The sequence below is a fragment of the Octodon degus genome, unplaced genomic scaffold, assembly GCF_000260255.1.
Source record: "Octodon degus isolate 3935 unplaced genomic scaffold, OctDeg1.0 scaffold00035, whole genome shotgun sequence".
Lineage (NCBI taxonomy): Eukaryota > Metazoa > Chordata > Mammalia > Rodentia > Octodontidae > Octodon > Octodon degus.
In genome coordinates this window covers 2033082-2051339 of record NW_004524611.1, presented here as the reverse complement: position 1 = coordinate 2051339, position 18258 = coordinate 2033082, and the positions used below count along the sequence as shown (strand labels likewise).

The 18258-nt window shown below is 50.7% G+C and overlaps 1 protein-coding gene across 1 annotated transcript in view; it reads left to right on the top strand.

The window, feature by feature from the left end:
- The window catches only part of Vwc2 (von Willebrand factor C domain containing 2), a 135452-nt gene that overhangs the window by 15429 nt on the left and 101765 nt on the right, over positions 1–18258 (top strand). Inside the window, exon 2 of the mRNA XM_012514598.2 lies at positions 8926–9055. Within this exon, the coding sequence (XP_012370052.1) occupies positions 8926–9055 (130 nt within the window). The remainder of the gene's footprint in view (positions 1–8925; positions 9056–18258) is intronic.

Here is an 18258-nt window from a genome sequence, read left to right as displayed (position 1 = left end):
CCTCAGGGAGGGCTCTGGGGTCATGGAACCAGGCCCACGTGGAGGCCAGGATTGCCGGACCACGTCCTGCACGGGCTAAACCGCTAGCATTCGCACTTGGGAGCCTAAGCCCGCTGGAAGCCCTATCTTGCTTAACTGTGCCCATTCCCCCGATAGGAGACTGAGGCATGAGCTACACGAAAGCTGCGAAAGTCACACAGTCGCTCTAGGGGCAGAATCGGCACGTCTACACTCTTATCCCGCAGTGTGCACGACAGTGGTCTGCATCCAGGAGCCCCAAGTGGTGTGACCGCTCGCTTGCCTGCTTTCCGGATACCTTCGAGCACTCCCCGTGTGCATGTGTGTGCTTGTGCGCGCGCGCGCGCGTGTGTGTGTGTGTGTGTGTGTGTGTGTGTTGGGGGAGTGTGGAGGTGTACCAAGATTGAATCCAGCGCCTTCCCCAGCTCTGTTTAATCTTTTGTTTTGAGACAGGATCTCAGCAAGATCTCCTGCCTCGTCTTGTGGCACGCCGGACAACAGCTGTGCATGCCCCTGGCAGCTCTCTTTCCTCTTGTACTGAAGACACTGGCGCTCCGAGGGGGAAGCGGCTCCCCCGCCACAGAGCTGCCAGGCTGGGGCTGCTCCTCTTCCACTCCCTTCTTTCTGCAGCAGGAAGACTAGAACCCCTCCCCTGCAGCAGGCGCTGCGCATCTCCTGTGGGCGTGGCTAGCGGAGGCCCGCGCTGGCCCCGCCCCGCCTGAGTGAGCTGCGCAGGTGCGGGCGCAGCCGGGTTCCCGGATGCTGTGCATTGAATGCCTTTGCTTCTTACCTTGTAGGCCCTTGAGGTAAAAGAGAGCGAGCCAAAGCCTCCAACCCTGAAGCCCCGCTGGCAGCGAGGTCCCCTGCATGGCCTTCCTTGCTCCCGGGAGCCCGTGCCTGTGGACAAGCCCACTGTTCTTGTGGCCTTGATGACTGGCATCTGTACAGGTCACACGAGGCCATGTGTACCCTTGTTCCCCATGTCTTTGGAATTCATTTATCCCTTTTATGGATAATCGTCCCTTCACGCGTGCCGCCGCCTGGTACCTGTTCCAGCTGATTAGCACAGCAGCGTGCTGACCCTCTCCCTGGTGCTCAGACGGTTCCAGTTTTCCTCTATTAGAGACTTGTGTCCATACATAACATCTGAGTTGTTCCCCATCCTTTCACTACTAGGACTTTTTCCCTCTTGGTGGCACTTGCTCTGAGCTACATCTTCAGCCCTGCTTGCTTGTTTGTGTATTGATTTTGGAGCAGCGCCTTGCTACGCTGCTGAATTGCCCAGGGTGGGCTCAGACGTGCAGTCCTCCTGCCTCAGCCTCCCCGGGTGCTGAGGTCACAGCTGTGCACCAGAACCCTCAGCTCTTTGCAGAACCGTGACAGCAGCGAGAGGTGACGGGTGCCAGCTGAGCAAGTTCAAAGGCCACGTGGACCCTGGCAGCTGTGCGCCCCCTGCAGGACGGCACCAGTGCTCTCACCTTGAGGGTGGGCTGCTAGCTAGGGAGGCCTCCTGGGTGCAGGCGGGGAGAGAAGCTGCGAGCACCTCCCTGTCCCGAGTTGCCTTTGTGGTCCTGCGCCCTGCTCCAGCGTCTATGTGCGCCGGCCACACTCACGCCTCTTGCCAAAACTCCGTGTCCTGAGACGCCGACTTCCTGCACCTCCAGCGCACATGGAATACCCTTTGGATTTGAATTTCGTGATATTTCTATGAGATGAAACAGTCTTTCTTATACTAATTGACTATTCAGATTGTCGCTTTTGTGAGTTGCCGTGTAATAGACTTCACTCATTTTTCTTTTCATAAAAAAATACTTCACAATTGATTTCCAGGATTCTTTGTTGCTTTGTGTTCTGGTACTGCGTAGCTCTATTATGACAGCCGCAGCAGTATCCACCAACATGTATTAACTTTGTGTGTCTTAATTAATTTCATTTCATCTCCCACAATAATCTTTTGAGTTAAACACCATTATTATGCTAGCTTTCAATCACTGTAATGAAGCACCCGAGGTAAGCAATGTATGAAGAGCAAAGGTTTTGCTTTGGTTCACAGTTGCGTGGGTTCTAGGTCATGGCCGATTGGGCTTAGGGATTGTGGAGAGGCAGCTCAGTATGCCAGGGGTGCAGCAAGTTCTTCATGGCCCGGAAACAAAAGAAAGAAGGACACTGGGGTCCCCAGGTCCCCTGCAAGAGCCAGTCCCCAGTACTGGGGACTACCCACTCGCCACTGCTCATCTGAGGTTCCATCATTTCTCAGTAAAACCAGCCTGGGCTCCACCTCCATATCATGGGCCCAGAGGGACATTTGGGATCTGGATGACAGCAGTCAGGGCTGCCATTCCAGGGGTGGCTAAATGCACAGCAGACACCCCAGGTCTCCTCCTTCCTCTCAGCTGCCAAGCCTGACCTGCGGCTGCTCCTGCGCTCAGAGGTAGGTTCAGCCAGCCAGGAATGGGCACCTCTCTTCGAGCCTCCCTTCATCTTTCACCTCCTCAGCCCCACAGCCTGCTCCCTTCTCCACCTGCCTTGACTTCCCCACCTTCTAGTTCCTTCTCTGCCCAGTGAGTCCACAGCCTTGACACGGCTCGTTGAGCACGGAACATACTTGGCCACTGTGTCATTCTCTCTTGGCGTGTTTGCGTCTCATCTTTCCACCATTCAGAGCATTTGGAGGGAGGGAGCGACATCTTTCTTGATCTCCTGAGAACACAGAGTTCATTCCTAAGGGGATCACAGAAAGGATCGCAGCAGGTGGCCCTGGGAGGGGCCTGTCCCTTTGTTACCTCTGTGGGTCCCAGGTGGGTGCCACCTCCTATCTTCAGGGTACAGCCCATGTCTTCCATCTTTGTATGGATAGGAAACACAGTTTGGCAGCTGCGTAAGTATGAATCTTTGCATTCGCAGTGTAGCTTTTCAGCTGTTTAAAGGAAGCATTGACAGAGGTCAGAACAGTAGTTCCTGAGCTTTCCGCACCAGGGACCAGTTTCATGGAAGATGTTTGTTCCCAGGGACAGAGAGGTGGCTTGGGAAGGATTGGAGGAGCCACAGCCTGGGCTCCTTGTGCACTCCTATGAGAATCTGGTCTTGTGGCTGGAGGGGAGCAGGGCAGGGACACGGCCTTGCAGCCATGAGGAGCGCTGCAGACGCAGCTGGTGTTTCCTTTCCTCACCACTGTGCTCCATCTGCTGTGAAGCTTGGTTTCTCACAGGCCACAGGCCCGAGCAGGCCCGTGAGCTGGGCTTGGGGTCTCCTGGATTAGAATACAGGACGTGGAGTGTGCCAGGCGGCTGTTAGGGCTCAAAATCAGAAGCTGTCTAAAGCTTTCAGACCCTCCATTCCCCACATGAGCTCCAGTCAGGCCTCTGCTTCAGCACCTGCACCATCTCAACATGCTCTCTTCCATCTGTGGATTAAGCCTCCAAGCCTTGATCTGCTGAGTGGGCAGACTTCTCTTTATTCCCCCTTTCCTTAGGTGTGGCTATCTAAGCCCGGAGCACTCTGAAGTACTGGGGAGTTCTTTCAGTTTAAGTTCTTACAGTTTTTGTCATCTGATGTGTATGTCCATCTTAGCTTTTGATTTACAAGTTGTTTCTTTCTGGACTCAGTCAGTATTTATAGAGTGCTGTGTTGGCTTCCCACTACTATAACAAAACACCCTGCACTGGAGAATGTGCAAAGAAAATAGGTTTAGATAGCTTACAGTTTTGGGAACTGAAAGGCCAAGATCAAGTGGCCACTTGTCTCTGTTCTCCAAAATTATTGGCCTGGGGTCCCCAGAGATGAGCATTGTACCTTACGTGCCTGGTCTACTTCTAGGGGCCCCAGGACTAAAATAGTTTCAAGGAGAAAAAGATTGGAAAAGACAGATAAGAGGAAGGAGACAGAGCAGATGGTGGTATTCCTTTTTGTTTTTGTGTTAATCTGATTCTATCTCATTGTGGAATCAAAGAACTCCAGACTTAGGAAAATAAATGGGACATCTCTGCCAAGAAAAGCCATGGCGAAATGGGGAGAGGAGTGTGTTTTGTGTTAAGCAGTTTATCTGACAGAGATCTATGCTGCAGCCCACGAGGTCAGGCTTCTCTCTTCTGTATTTATGTTAATCCCGCCTATGAAAGCTTGCAGTTATTGGGGAGTTGCTGTAGGCTTTGCATGTCTTCTATTTTGTCTTTTTTTGAGCCAACATTTGTATTTCACTCATAGTTGCTCCCCACCACCGGGGTCCAGCATGCTCCTCGGCAGTGGGTGTCCACGGTGCCTCCACCAGGGCATCCTGGAAGGGTGGCGGTGCTCAGCGAACAGGTGACTGGATCGTTGGCACAGGCTCCTCTTGCTTTCCCTCCATGCTGCCGCTTCTCCTGGCAGCGCAGGTCAGGGAGATGTACAGTTGGACTTGGAAAGCCTGCTGCATTCCAAGGAGGCAGGCATTCCGGGGTTGGAGTGCCGGGGCTGTTGGGAAGACAGGAGAGAGCACAAGGATCAGGCTGGAAGGACTTGCTCTTCCCACAGTGGAAAGAGACTGGAGACATAGACAGGAATGGCATTGAAATTCAGACAGCTTTCTGCTGCACTTCAAAGCCTGATTCTTGTGGTTATGCTGATAATCGGCTCATGGAACAGAACAGGCCCTTCTTCCAAATAGATGTGAGGCAGCACCTGTGCTCTCCTCTGAAAACTACATGAGTACAGTGTGACGCGCCTCATATTCTATTCACGGAGTGCCAACTTCCCCACCCCGACCACCCTGTGGGGTCCCTCATTGGCAGCCCTGTCCCCAGTGTAAAGGTCCACATTGGTACAAGCTTTAGGCAGGAGAGGCTTCGGTTAGAGGGCCCACTTCATGTATGTGTATGGCTCTTGATTTAAATAGTGTCCATCTTTACAGGCTACATTTTCCATGTAAGAATTGTTTCATGGGTAAGCTGTACTACTCACATGCACTTGCTTCAAAGTAAGCTCAGTATTCATGGTGTGACCCTCTCCCTGTGTCCATCCAACATGCTGTGAGGGTCTACCTGAGCCAGACCAGCTCTTCTTCAAGCACATCAAGTGAGCATTCCCCTTAGGCTGTGCCATCCAGGCTGCGATCATAGTTGTTCCACTGAGAGAAACACTCCCCAGCCGTGTGGGCTGTTCATGGTCTCGCTCTGTGTTGGAGGCTATGTATCTTGGGTTCATCTAAAGCCCTCTTGTTTGCAGGGTCAAGGTGCTCATTGGGGAGCCAGGGATGGATGGGAGACAGCAGCCCCTCAGTTCAGGCTGGACCCACCTGCACGCCATGCTGTGTTCCCCCAGGTAGCCTCCTTGTTCTCACTTCTCCCAAATAGAGGCAGTGCCGTTCATTTCTGGCTTCTGGAATGGAATGCATGAATGGACGGAGAATGACTTTGTGTTACTTCCATTGGGAGAATCCATATTCTTTTACACAACACAGCTTTTAACTGCTCCTGGCATGTAGCAGGGGCCGCACACCACTGAGCTAAGGCTTGTGTTGGATCTGTGGGCACCAGGCTATGTTAGACCTGGAGCTGTGGGAAGGGCTGAAGGGTCTCCACAGCTTTTGTGCAGGGCTCCATACTTGGTGTCTGGTAGCAGCTTTCATGTGTGACATGGGGATGCTGAGTGTGGCTGTGCTGTCCTTGGCTGGCTGCTGGGCTCAGTGGGCAGTGAAGGTGGACCAGGCTTGCTTTTGAAGTTGGCAGAATTCCTATGCTAGATGAGGGCCATGTGAGGCCTAGGAGGGACTCAGGGCAATGGTTTCGTGGAGCAAAAGTCCTGGGCCAGTGGCCAGGTGAGTTTTGCAGAGTGGTATGTGTTTAGCTGGTATGTGACACGTAAAGGTTTGCTTGGTGTGAGCTTCACTGGCAGCCAGGTGTGCTGAAGTTGGTGGCATGGTGTTGCCGAGCTCTGCACACTTGGACCCAGCATTGTTTGTGTCTGTTAGATCAGGGTCAGCTTGGTAGGCTCCATGACCAAGAGCAGAAAGGGGCCATCTTAGTCACCTTCTGATTGCTGGGACACAGTGTCTGCCACTCGTGCCCTGCGGGAGAGATTTATTCAGCTCGAGGTTTCAGCCCATTGTCGCAGGCTCCAAGGCAGGAAGGTGTGGCTGAAGAGCCTGTGGGGGAAAGCTGTTCAGGTCATGGTGGCCAGGAAGCAGAGAGAACGGGAGTGCAGGATGAGGACATGCCCTCCTGAGTCACACCCAGCGTCCTTCCCACAGGCCCGCTTCCTACAGCATGGTCACCCTGGATGAATCCACTCAAGAGCACAGAGCCCAGGACCCAGCCACCTCCTCCCTCCCAGACTAGGGACCTTCCGGTCCCTGGTAGGGCCGGGGGACTTCTGATCCAAAGAAAAGCTCTGTCTTATAAAACACAGGGGCCCAGGACAGCATGGGGGCTCAGCAGAGGTCAGAGCAGGGGGCACAAGGCTGGTAGCATCTGAGGGGCCATCGTCCTGGTCCCATGGGAAGCCAGGCACCTCAACCTGATGCAAGAGTGACAAGGAGCCCAAGTGGGTGCTGGTAAGGGCAGGGAGGACCCCAGAAGCTTGGCAGAGGTCAGGCACTCATGGCAACCCTCAGCCGCAGCATCATGCTGAGTTCTGAGCCATGAACACATCTCCACGTGGCTTATCAAGATTTCTAAATATTAAATAACAGTAAAGCTCACCATCAGATTTCTGATAAAGTTTCAAAGCCTTTCAGAAAACAGCAAGCGAAGCAGGCATGACAGTGTATACATGTAAGCCCAGCACTGTGGGAGAGGAGGCAGGAGGACCTCACGTTCACAGGCAGCCTGGGGAACTCGGCAACCAAGTGAGACCCTGGCTCACAATAAAATACAAAAAATGAGGGTGACTTACGCAAAGGTTCGATGACCTGTACCACAAAATTGAAAGAAGGAAAGGTGGAGGAGGGGAGAAAGGAAGGAAAGAGAAAGAGGTGTAGACAAGAGCCAGTCAGCACACTAGCCTACATTTGAGCCTCTTCTGCGCATGGGTAGCTGAAGTTTCAGCCCCTGGGCATTGAGGGTTCTTACTTGGACCGCATTACCAGCGACCCCACCTATCTGCTGGAGCACCAGGCTGCCTGGGGCCCCTGTCTGGGCATGGGGCAGAGCCTTTATAACAAGAAGCCGCATGGTTGCCAGGTGGCTCTCCACGGCTGCCGACTCCCTCTGCCTCGTGACCTCTTCAGCCCAGCTAGATGTGGTGCTTTCTGCTCTCTCCCCGGGCACAGCCCAGGCCAAGGGAGAGTGCTCCACTATGCCCCTTCCCAAGGGTGCACCCAGATAGAGTGACCCTTGGGGCCCTTGCTGCCTCTGTGCCCTCTGCTGGGGAAAGGGATGGGTGCCCCTCCCTGGGGACAGCATGGCCACCATCTCTGCCCTCTGCACTGGGCACAGTGACTCAGGCTTGGAGTCCTTGGTGCCCAGTAAGCAGTGTCTCAGGCGGCTGGGGGATTCTGCTTTGCAGACCCAGGAGGGTGTCCTCACTGGGGTGTCATGCGTGTGTGTATATGGAGATGGAGAGGCTACCGTCTGCACAGGGAAGTACATGGGAGGTGGAGGGAGACAGGGAGCACACACACACACCCGCTAAGTCCGCGCTTCCAGGCAGGTTGACTGGAGCTGAGTATCACAGGAAGACATTTCGACCCAAATTGAGCAGTCTGTGAGTGGAGACCCCACCCCATGTTGGCTGTGCACACACAGGGAGGGCCCAGGACCTGGTCCCCCGAGATTGCCAGGCGTTCTGGGTGCACACAGTCAGCCATGTTCCTCTGGCCCAGGAGAGCAGGAAGGGCAGTTCAGCAACCCCGCCTGCCATGTCCAGGGTTCCCATCTGTTCACTGACTTACTGCGCCGCTGGGATTGAACCCAGAACCTTTGCACTAAGTTGAATTCCAATTCCTTTTTTTAATTTAAATGTTTATTATTTTATTTTTTTTTATTTTGAAGGGGGTTTCACTGAGTAGCTAAGTTGTTCTCACTGGGCTCTACCTTGTGATCCTCCTGCCTCAGCTTCCCTGAGTTCCGGGGTAACAGGCGTGAGACCCTACACCTGGCTTTATTTATATCCACTCCCAGTTTCTGCCTCTGGGAACGCATGTCCCGCTTGTGCCTTGCCCTGTGTCAGCGCAGATCCAAAAGCACCCCACCCCTCCAGAGGACAGCTCATCCACGCCACACAGCATCCATCTGCATGTGCGGCTGCGGCTGGCAAGCACCGTGCGGCTTTTCCAGAAACGGAACCGGGCTTGGGAGACTCCAGAGGCAGATTGGAAGCTGCTGTAGGAAACCATCGCGACCCTGAAAAGTGGTCAGGAACCGGTGGTGGCACCAAAGCCTCCTAGGAGACGCCTGCTGGGTCTCGGTCTTCTTCTCTAAGCAGGGCTAATGACGTCAGTGGGGGACTTGCCATTACAGGACGAGGGCACAGATGCAAGCTTCAGGCGCCTCAGGCAGCTGTCAGCTCAGGGACGTTGTTGGGTCCTCTGCCACGCTGGGAACCCTGGGAGGGTCCACGATAGTGTGGGTGGTAACCTGCAGGGCTGTAGAAAATGGTGCACTCGTATAAAGGGGCCTGGTTATTAGTGATCCATTGTTTACTTGATTGTTCTTTAAAAAACAAAAATGTTTCTTCCAAAGAAAGCTCTTGCAGAAGTTGGGTGCGCAGAGGCCCCAGGGCAGAGCTGACGTCTGGGAGCCCCTAACCCAGCTGAGGCTGGTTCCTCAGGGCCCGACACACCTGTGTTCCCACTGGGGAAACCACCAGGCCACCTTATGTCAACCTTCCTAAAACAACTGGGTGTCTTCACGGAAGTTCAGGAGGACTCAGACACTGGGTTTTGTAGGAGCGGGACTGCGGAGGTTTGAGCTGACCGTCGGGCTTGTGTTCCAGGTGTCCCCCTGCGAAAGGTGTCGCTGCGAGGCCAACGGGGAGGTGCTGTGCACAGTGTCAGCGTGTCCCCAGACGGAGTGCGTGGACCCCGTGTACGAGCCCGACCAATGCTGCCCCATCTGCAAAAACGGTATGTGCCACGCAAACCGGTGGCGGCCACCGTGCTGCCAGCCACACACGCCCGGCTCTGCTCCTGGTGGACGCAGGTGTGCGGATGGATGTGCTGCACACGCATGCGCAGACGCGCACGCCGATTGCGTAGGAGTTGTCGGAACCAGGACTTTCTGTGTCTACCGGGTGTCGGCTGGTGTTTTATGGATGCTTGGAATATCTTTGGGGAGAAATTCAATTTCCACCTCCGAGGAGAGTCACTTGTTTTAATTTAACTTTGTTTGTTCTTGTGAAGCTGTTTCTCTCTTTCTAAGACAAATCAAACATGCTGCTTGAGATCATTTGCTTTTCATTACTAAGTGAATTAAACTTGGGTCGTAATTGAACATTTTTCATAAGCAAATGAGGCAGGGAATGCTCCCCCCACGCTCTGCCCTGCCTCCTGGTGACTGCTGGTGGGGCGTCAGAAGCCCCCGCGGCTTTAGGAAAACAGATGCCGCATGCCCTGACCCCTGCTGACCGAGCGGAGGCTCTCCGTGTGCTGAGCGCGAGATGCCCTGCGCGAAGGTGCGGAGCGCTGTCCTACGAATCACCCTTCCCTGTGAGGGCGTGGGTCTGGCTCCCAGCCACAGCAGACCTAAGGTCCAAGGAGTGATTGGTGATTCAGGGTGAGGGGAGCTTGGAAGGGGACGGAATCAGGAGTCACAAGCCCAGGCCCCAGAACCCCGAGTGTCCTTGCAGGGAGGGAGGGCTGGGCTTCCCGGGTGCGGCCCAGGGCGCACGCTGCGGGGACAGCATGTGTGGCATCTCGCGGACTTCGTCTCTGAGCTTCGCGGGGCTGAGGCTTGATGGCTGTGTGACGTGGCTTTGCAAGTGGCAGGCGAACTTTGGGCGGACGGCGACACAGGACATTCATGGTGTGTCAGCTTGCTGACAGGTAACCAAAGCCAGGGCCCTGAGGCGCCTTGGAAGTCTTCTGCAGGACGCCACGCTCCGCCCCCCGTGACACTCCGGAGCTGCGTGAGTGGAAGGGAAGGAGTCGGAGAGGGCCAGCGCGGTGTCAGAGGGCAGGGGTCGTGGAGCCCCGGCGCCCTGCCCTCTGGAGCCCGCGGGGAGATGTCAGGGAATGGGGTCCCGCCTGGGAGCACTTTCTGGTGTGTTGGGAGAGTCCGGCAGATGAGGAGGAAGGCGCGGAGCCTGCGGTGCGCTCTCTTCAGACTGTCAGGCTGCTTCTGTGGAGGCCAACGCAGTCCGCGTCTGGGGGAAGACAAGAGCCGCAGGGAGTCGTGCACTCCGAGACACTGACCGTCGTCGATCCCCTCAGTGTCGCCCCTCACGGCCGACACACTGATCCCACCGCTGCTGCCGCATTCTGGGGCAGCTCTGGAGCCCTCTTTCCTGAGGTCTTCGCGGTTGTGGCTGCCTTAGGGCCGAGTCCATCTAAAATGCTTCTCTTCAGTGGACGGCGGAGGACAGCCAGAAGTGGCAGGGTGGCAGACTGGGTGGCTGGGCTGGAGGAGGGCGCGCTCGTGTTGTGTCAAGCCTGCCTTCCTTGCGGGTCAGTCCACAGCAGCCTTCACCATATTCTGATCATACCTCTTTGGGACCCTCAGGGAGGGGACTCCAGAGCTGCCTCAGAAGGCGGTAGTCGGGGTGGCTGGGATGACAGGTGTACTCCGCTGTCCCCGGCTCCCCTCTCTCTTCTGAAGTTTTTCATACCCCAGGTGCTTCCTTAGAGTAACAGAAAGCTGAGTGGCCCTGTGAAGCAAGCTGCACCAGCGGCTGCAGAATCTAGGCGAGAGCTGTGCATTCCTGGCATTGTTCTGACGTTCTACTGTGAATTTAAACTGATTTGAAAATAAAGAGGCTTCTTTAAAAAATGATAGGTGTATTAGGAAAACAGGTTGAAATCAACAGCAAGCATTTTGAGGTTTTTTTTTTTTTTTTTTTTTTTTTTTTTTTTTTTTTTTGTGCTTTTTACTGAAGTACTTTAAAAAATAACTTAAACATGCACTCGGTGTTTTGGCCACAGCTGGAAAGTTAGAAATAATGAGATGCGGGGAGGGAGCGGAGCCTCCGGCCTGGCTGTGGTGCCTGGAGCCAGAGTGACTGTAGGTGCAGCGCTCCTTGCAGGGGGTGGGACAGGTGCCAGCTTGTCGCTGCACCAAGTCGTGCATAGCAGGTGGCTTCCGTGCTGGTGGCTGAAGCACACGGCCTCCTCAGTATCTCGGCTGTTTCACATCTCTCTTGGTAAATGACTAGAAGCTGGGCTTTGGTGTCACATCGGCAGGGAACCCCAGTGTGGGTGGTCAGAGGAGCCGGTAAGTCAGAAATTCGGTCCTAGGGCCTCTTTCATCTGTCTTTTCCATTAGAAAAATTTCAGGCCAGTGGAAAAGATACATTAATTCTTCCGGAAACAGTTACACACCCTGCCCTGGGTCACCTGTTTGCCTAGTCTGCCTCTGCCTCTTCTTCCCATGTCTTTGTGACCCTGGGAAGCCAGCGTTGCACACCATAAACCAGCTCCTGCCTGTCACACGCCCAACACCACAGAGCTCGTGGAGCAGGGATGGGTGCTTCTTTGCATCTCTTTCTGCCCTTAGCTTGCATCCCAGGAAAGGTAGGAAGTTAAAGAACCGCTCTTCATCACATGTGGATATGTTAAAATTTATAACTATGTCAAATAATTTGTTTGCATTAACATCTTTTTCCTTTAAGCTACACTGTCCTTCCTTGAGCAAGCGAATCCCGGGTAGAAGCAAGAGCTAGATAAAGAAGGTCTATTCAAAGAAGATAAGTTTTATCATTGAATTGATGGGTGTGGAAGAGAGGGAGTGGGCGCACTCTATTGATTAAGTGCTGTGTGTTCACCTTTATCCCTGTACTTGGAGAGACAGGAGAGATTAAAGTGAGGCATGATTTTTCAGGCGGTCTGTTAGTGATTTGGTGGTGGTGGTGATGGTGGAGGTGGTGATGGTGGTGGTGGTGATGGTGGTGGTGGTGATGGTGGAGGTGGTGACGGTGGAGGTGGTGACGGTGGAGGTGGTGATGGTGGTGGTGATGGTGGTGGTGGTGACGGTGCAGGTGGTGACGGTGGAGGTGGTGACGGTGGTGGTGGTGATGGTGAAGGTGGTGATGGTGGTGGTGGTGATGGTGGTGGTGGTGATGGTGGAGGTGGTGATGGTGGAGATGGCCATGTCTGTGGTACATAATGTTGCATTCCTTGTGTGCAGCTGGTACATATACATAACACATCTTCACTCTTTTTTGTCTCCTTTCCCTGTCCTTCTTCCCCCTCCCTCAATCTTTCCCCTTTGGGCAAGATCTACCTCCCTACTTTCTGTTACAGATCTATTATTTTTCCATATTTATGCTTTTGCTTCTACTTGGCAGGGTAGCCCTTCATTGTGGGGGAAACATCACATTTTCGTCATCTGTTCAGCCCTTGATGGACACGGGACACTCGGCAAGGTTTAGCTATCGTGAGTCGTGCAGCTTTATCTTCTATTTTTTGCGGTGCCAGGGATTGAACTCAGGATCTTGCGCTTGCCAGGCAGGCAGCTACTCTACTGAACTATCTTCCTGGCCCCAGTTATGCAGCTTTAAACATGGCTATCAATGGATGCTTGTGTAGGACGTCTTTAAGTGTTTTGAGGAGATACTTAGAAGGGTGAACATGGTTTTCTAAACTAGATTCATATTATAGAAGGTTTTGAGTTAAGAGGTGTGAGCTGATTGTATCAAAGTATTGATAGCTTCTTATTGTCAAGACCACGGCTAAAGTTAAAGGAAATATGTCTAGTTGCATACTCAGGAACTTATGTTTCATGGAGCAGGGAGAACATGGCTTGGAGCTGTGTCTGCTTAAAGGATACTCTGACCTTCACAGGGCATTCTGGGCGAGTGACTCTGAGTGAAGAGGTTTGCTTGGAGAATGAAAACCATTTCTATCAGAAGTAAATGTGATTTGATAATTGAAGTTAATAAATAATTTTCTGTACTTCTGCCTCCCCATGTGCCAAAATATGATGTTTCTGTAAGAAAAAATTCTGTCTGATGTATCACGGATTAGAGGACATCGAAAACAGATGCTTTCTGTGAAGTTAAATGCTGGCTGGACTGCGCCGGGTGGAGAAATGAGGGCTCCACTCTTGACCTTAGTGGCGCTACCGCCTGTCCCCGGGCCAGCGTGTCAGGGCCTGCGGCAAGAAGCAGCTCGCTCTCCGGAAGGGAAATCACAGTCTGCTTGTTGCTGCCACTGTCGCTCGCATGACAGGAGTGGGAGTTTGAAACCCGGAATGTCTTGCATGTGAGTAAACGATCACAGATCAAATACAGTTTAACATATTCACTTTGTCGACGTGCACAGATCCAGCTCCTAAGGTTTCTCTTTTGAGAGGAGCAAATGTTGCAGGCCTGCTTCTTCTCTCCTTTCTCCCATAATGACACAAACAGTGAGGGTTGGACTGACTGTAAGGACCCGCGTGGCTCGCCCTGCCGGAGGCACTTTGGAAGGCCCCAGCTCCCCTGGCAATCAGGGCCTCGGCCTCAGACGTGTTTTTGGCACTAAGCAAACATGAGACTTCGGTGAGGGTGAAGAAGACCTCCTTTCTGTGCGTGCCGTCCTCCGATGCTAGGGACACCGAGCAGCAGTGGTGGGAGTAGGGCATCACTGATGCAGTAGCAGAGCCTTATTTGGTGAGCTCTGCCTCTCTGGGGTGGAGGATGGCACCCTGCAGAGGGAATGGGCAGCCCACACGCGCACAGAGGCACGGGACGCAAGGCCTGGATTGTCCCCTGATGGCTCACTGCTACATGATGGGACCTTGTTCATAATAAAATAAATATAACCCTCTGTGGAGGAAAATGCAAAACACGGAATTTTTAAGAAAAACACAGAGATTTCAAAATGGTCAGATGGACTCGGATGGGAAGCCCGAGAGACGCACTGAGAAGCAGGCAGCTTTCTTAGTTGCTCTCCCACGCACCACAGCGTGGGGCAAAATGACAGTTAAAATTTATGAAGCAAGCTGGATAAGACTGAACGGTGTGCGTGGCTTTTACATATCAAGATGCCGTCGCAAAGCAAAGCTGAGTGCAGCAGAGCCTCTTGCAGCGAATGCTTCCAAAACTTTCCAAAGAAATAAAACCACCCTTCTGAGAGCAGGCTGTCATCAGGTACCGATCCCATGGCTACATCTAGTTCCGAAGGTCAGAATGCATAATTACCGTTAGCAAGTTCGTAAAGCAACAGAAGCGTTTAAAAGTCAGGTATGTGTTATTATATGCCATCCACAAGTATAAGTTGAAAACCACAGTCTCAAATGACATCAGAGAAGTAAATTTAAGTAAACTACATTAGATCGCCATAAATAAAAGTCATCAAGCCTCATGGAGGAATGTGCTGGAAGATCCACCTGAGCAGAGAGAGACGACACATTTATGTCTGGAGGACTCCGTGACAGCCACGTCAGGCTGCTGCAGCTTGATCTTCTGATTCAGCACAGTTCCAGTGAAAACTCTAAAGTATATATAATTTAAAGAACAACAGAGAATATATAGAAAATAGGGAGGTGACCTGTTGCAGACAGGAAGGGGATCTAGGGATGGAAGAGGAGGAGGAGAAAGGATGCTCCTTAGACGAAGATGCATCGTGTGCCTCAACCAAATCCCACAGAGAATGCATTCCGCATGCATCTCAAATAGGCACTAATAAGAGACAAACACAAAAACCTGATGACTTTTTGGGGACAATTACCAGGTGGCTTCTAACATGCAAATGGGCATAACAACACTCACAAAGAGCAAGGCGAATCTCCGGAGGCAGCAGAGGTAGGCACAGCCCACGAGAAGACATCAAGACTCACTCCGAGTCATGGAAGCTGGCAGTGTGGGGGTCCCAGAGATAAGCAGACAGACAAGTGGGTCAGGCATGGTCGGAGCAGACCTGGGTGCGTGAGGTCACCAAGCTGAAGACAGCTGATGCTGTGACCAGGTGGGGAGAGAAGAGGTCAGCCCAAGAAAGGATGCCTGGCCAGTGAATGACCAGTGACCGTACAAGTATCCACGGTCTTTCCTCACATTGCACAGAAAAATTGACTTCCAGTAGATTTTAGATTTAAATATGAAGGTTAAAGCAATCATGATTTTAAAGAAAATACATTCATGGCATGGAATGAGGACTCATGTGGAAGGACAGCAAAAGCATTAGCCCTAAAGAAGAATTCTTATGTGGACTTTATTAACTTTAAGAGTCTTTGTACATCACCGAATTTTACTAACCAGGTATAATGTAGCAGGAATGATTGGAGAAAACATAGGCACTGAGTCTATCCAATGAAGGTCAGCCTCACTAAGAAGTATGCAAGAGAAAGGGAAATGTACTGGAGATGCTGAGCTCTCCACTGAGACCTTTCCCAGCACCTCCTCTCCGGGATGGGGTCTCTCGCTGAGTTTGGGACACTGACCTTCCACTATTCCCCATCTCGTTGTGGCCTCATGACGGGGACTGAACTCATGTAGTTACAAAGAAAAGAAAAATTGAAGGCATAGTTTCTCATCTGCAGCAAACAAATTAGTGTTAACCTGAAGTGGATAGCCATGAATTGACATGCATCTTTTGGGTAGGTGTTTTTTTTGTGGTTTTTTCTTTTTCTTTTTTTTTTTTTTTTTGGTGGTACCAGGAATGGAACTCAGGACCTTGCACTTGCCAGGTAGGTGCTTATGCCACTGAGCTATTTCCCTGGCCCCAACATTCATCTTGTAACTCCTAAAGAAATAAATAAGAAGATCAATAAAAGAAATAAACACAGTATGGTAGTGTATAAATTTTCAAGCAATGTTACAGAGAAACAAATAAAAAGCAGTAAAATCAGAGAAAGCAAAAATATTATGTCTTGCCTGACAAGCCCAAGGCCCTGAGTTTGATCTCCAGTATCAATCAATCAATCAATCAGTCAATGTCCTTAATAACAAAGATCCAAAATAAATGAAGTAAAAGTTGATAGAATTCAAAGGAGAAATAAAAACAATTACAGTTGGAAATTTCAATCAACCATCAGTTTACTCAAAGAAAACCTGAATAGCTGACCAGACGGATGTCTGAGATAAACAACGAGGTTGGCTGCACTGACCACGCCCATGCGGTGTGGAGCCCACTTCCCCTGCACTGAAGGACAATCGCTGTGTGTCAAGTTCAGGTATGTGATGGTCCCCAGGGCAGGCCGACTGCTAGCCAGCACACTGTTCTCGAGGAGTTTAAAGAGCTTTAGTAACATGATGTGTCCTTTGACAATAGAATAAATAAAGATCAGTACCCAAAGGAAATCTGAAAGTGTTCAGAAATTAGCAGACTTTAAAGAAACCCTTGTTCAGTGAAGAAATCACAGAGATTTTAGAAAGTATTTTAAGCTGAGAGAAAATGGAAACAGACCCTAATGTGGTTGACGAGAGGCTGATAAAGGAGTGTTTAGAGCATACCTGACTCTTGGCTCATGTGATCTTTCATCTTAAGGAAAAGAGTAGGTTGTACAGAATGCAAATAAAAGAACGAACGTGAAAGAAGTCCAATTAGAAGTCATTATGAAGATAATGGAAAAGCTTAAGGAAATTCCATTAAGCCAAGTTAAATTACTTATTTGAGAGTTCTTCGGAAACAATAAAATTGACAACCTGGCCAAGGAACAGTCAAAGAAGGCAAATGGGGAATGGAGAAGGAAGGTTGTGCTAAGGACCCTACACAAGTGCAGATGGGGTGAGGGCGTTCCGAACAACTATGGCAGCAAATCAGAAAGTGGGAAAACTTGGTGAAATTCAAGGGAAACACACTCAGTTGAGTACTTGAATTCACGTGCATAACTACAAGCCCACGTCTACGTGCCTTTTCTAGTGAATTTTACAAAATGTTCACCTAAGAAAGAACACATGAGTTCTTCAAAGTGACCCAGAAAATGTAAGCCGAAGGACCCGGGCCAGTTCCATCCCGGCACTGGAACCCTGATACCAAAGCTCAACAAAGGATCATGTGCACAAAACAGAACTGTAGACAAACTCCCCCTGGTGGCTACAGGTGCAAAACTCTTCCACAGAATATTAGCAAATCTGAATATAGCATAATAAAAAGGATTAAGCACTATAGCAGTTGGGATTTATCCCAGGAATGGGAGTTGGAAAAATCAATTAAAATGAAACACATTGTATGAAGAAGATAAAAGGAACATAACCCCCACTTGGTCTCAGTTATGCAGAGAAGGAATTGGACGGATTCTGGCACTCACTCACGATCACATTCCTTGGAAGACTCAACTGGGGCAGAAGCCCTACTCAGTCTGATGAGGGCACCCAGAAAACTCTCATGCAGCCACTAAGATGAAGGCCCCACAGTGCCGCCACAATCAGAGGCCCCAGCTGTCCACTTTCCCTACTCTTCCATCCTTCAATTTGGATGGGGAAAGGGAGGAAGGACAGAGCAAATGAGAAGCAAAACAGAATTTATTAGGAAATATCAGGAGCTTGGATGTGAAAAGAAGAGCACACACATGCGCACACATGCATCCCTACACACATATATACCCCCAAACACACACACACATGTGCACACACACATGTGCACACACACACACAACTCAATTAGGAATAATAAAGAATGATACCAGGTAAGCATACCAAAACAGTCACTTTTTCTAGAAGATAATGAATGACAAAATGAAATTCTGAAAATAACTTCATTTGGAGTAGCATCCAAAAGAGTAAAACACTTAAGGAATAAATTTAATACAGTGGTGTTTAGATATTTGCTCTAAAAGCTACAAAATGTTGCTGAAAAAAGTGAAGGATATACGAGTAAATGCAGACACAAGTGTGAAGGAGACACAATATGGCCATGATAGAAATCCTTCTCAAATCAAACAACAGGCCCAGGGCCGTGCTGCCACAATGCACATGCTGAAGGAGCTGACAACCTTGTCCTAAAACTCATGGAGAACAGTGAAGGATGGACAGAACAAATTTAAAAAGGAACAAAGTTGGAACATTTTTACTATTAAATTATATAACACTTCAAAAATAGTAATATGCTATATTACTAGTATTTATTTGTGGATTCAAAGAATTGAAATCCACAAATAAATACAACATGTAAATTCTTGCATCTTTGTTTCCAACTAGAGCACTTCAATGGGGGAAGTGGGCCTTTTAATAAATGGCTCAGGACAGCTAGATAAT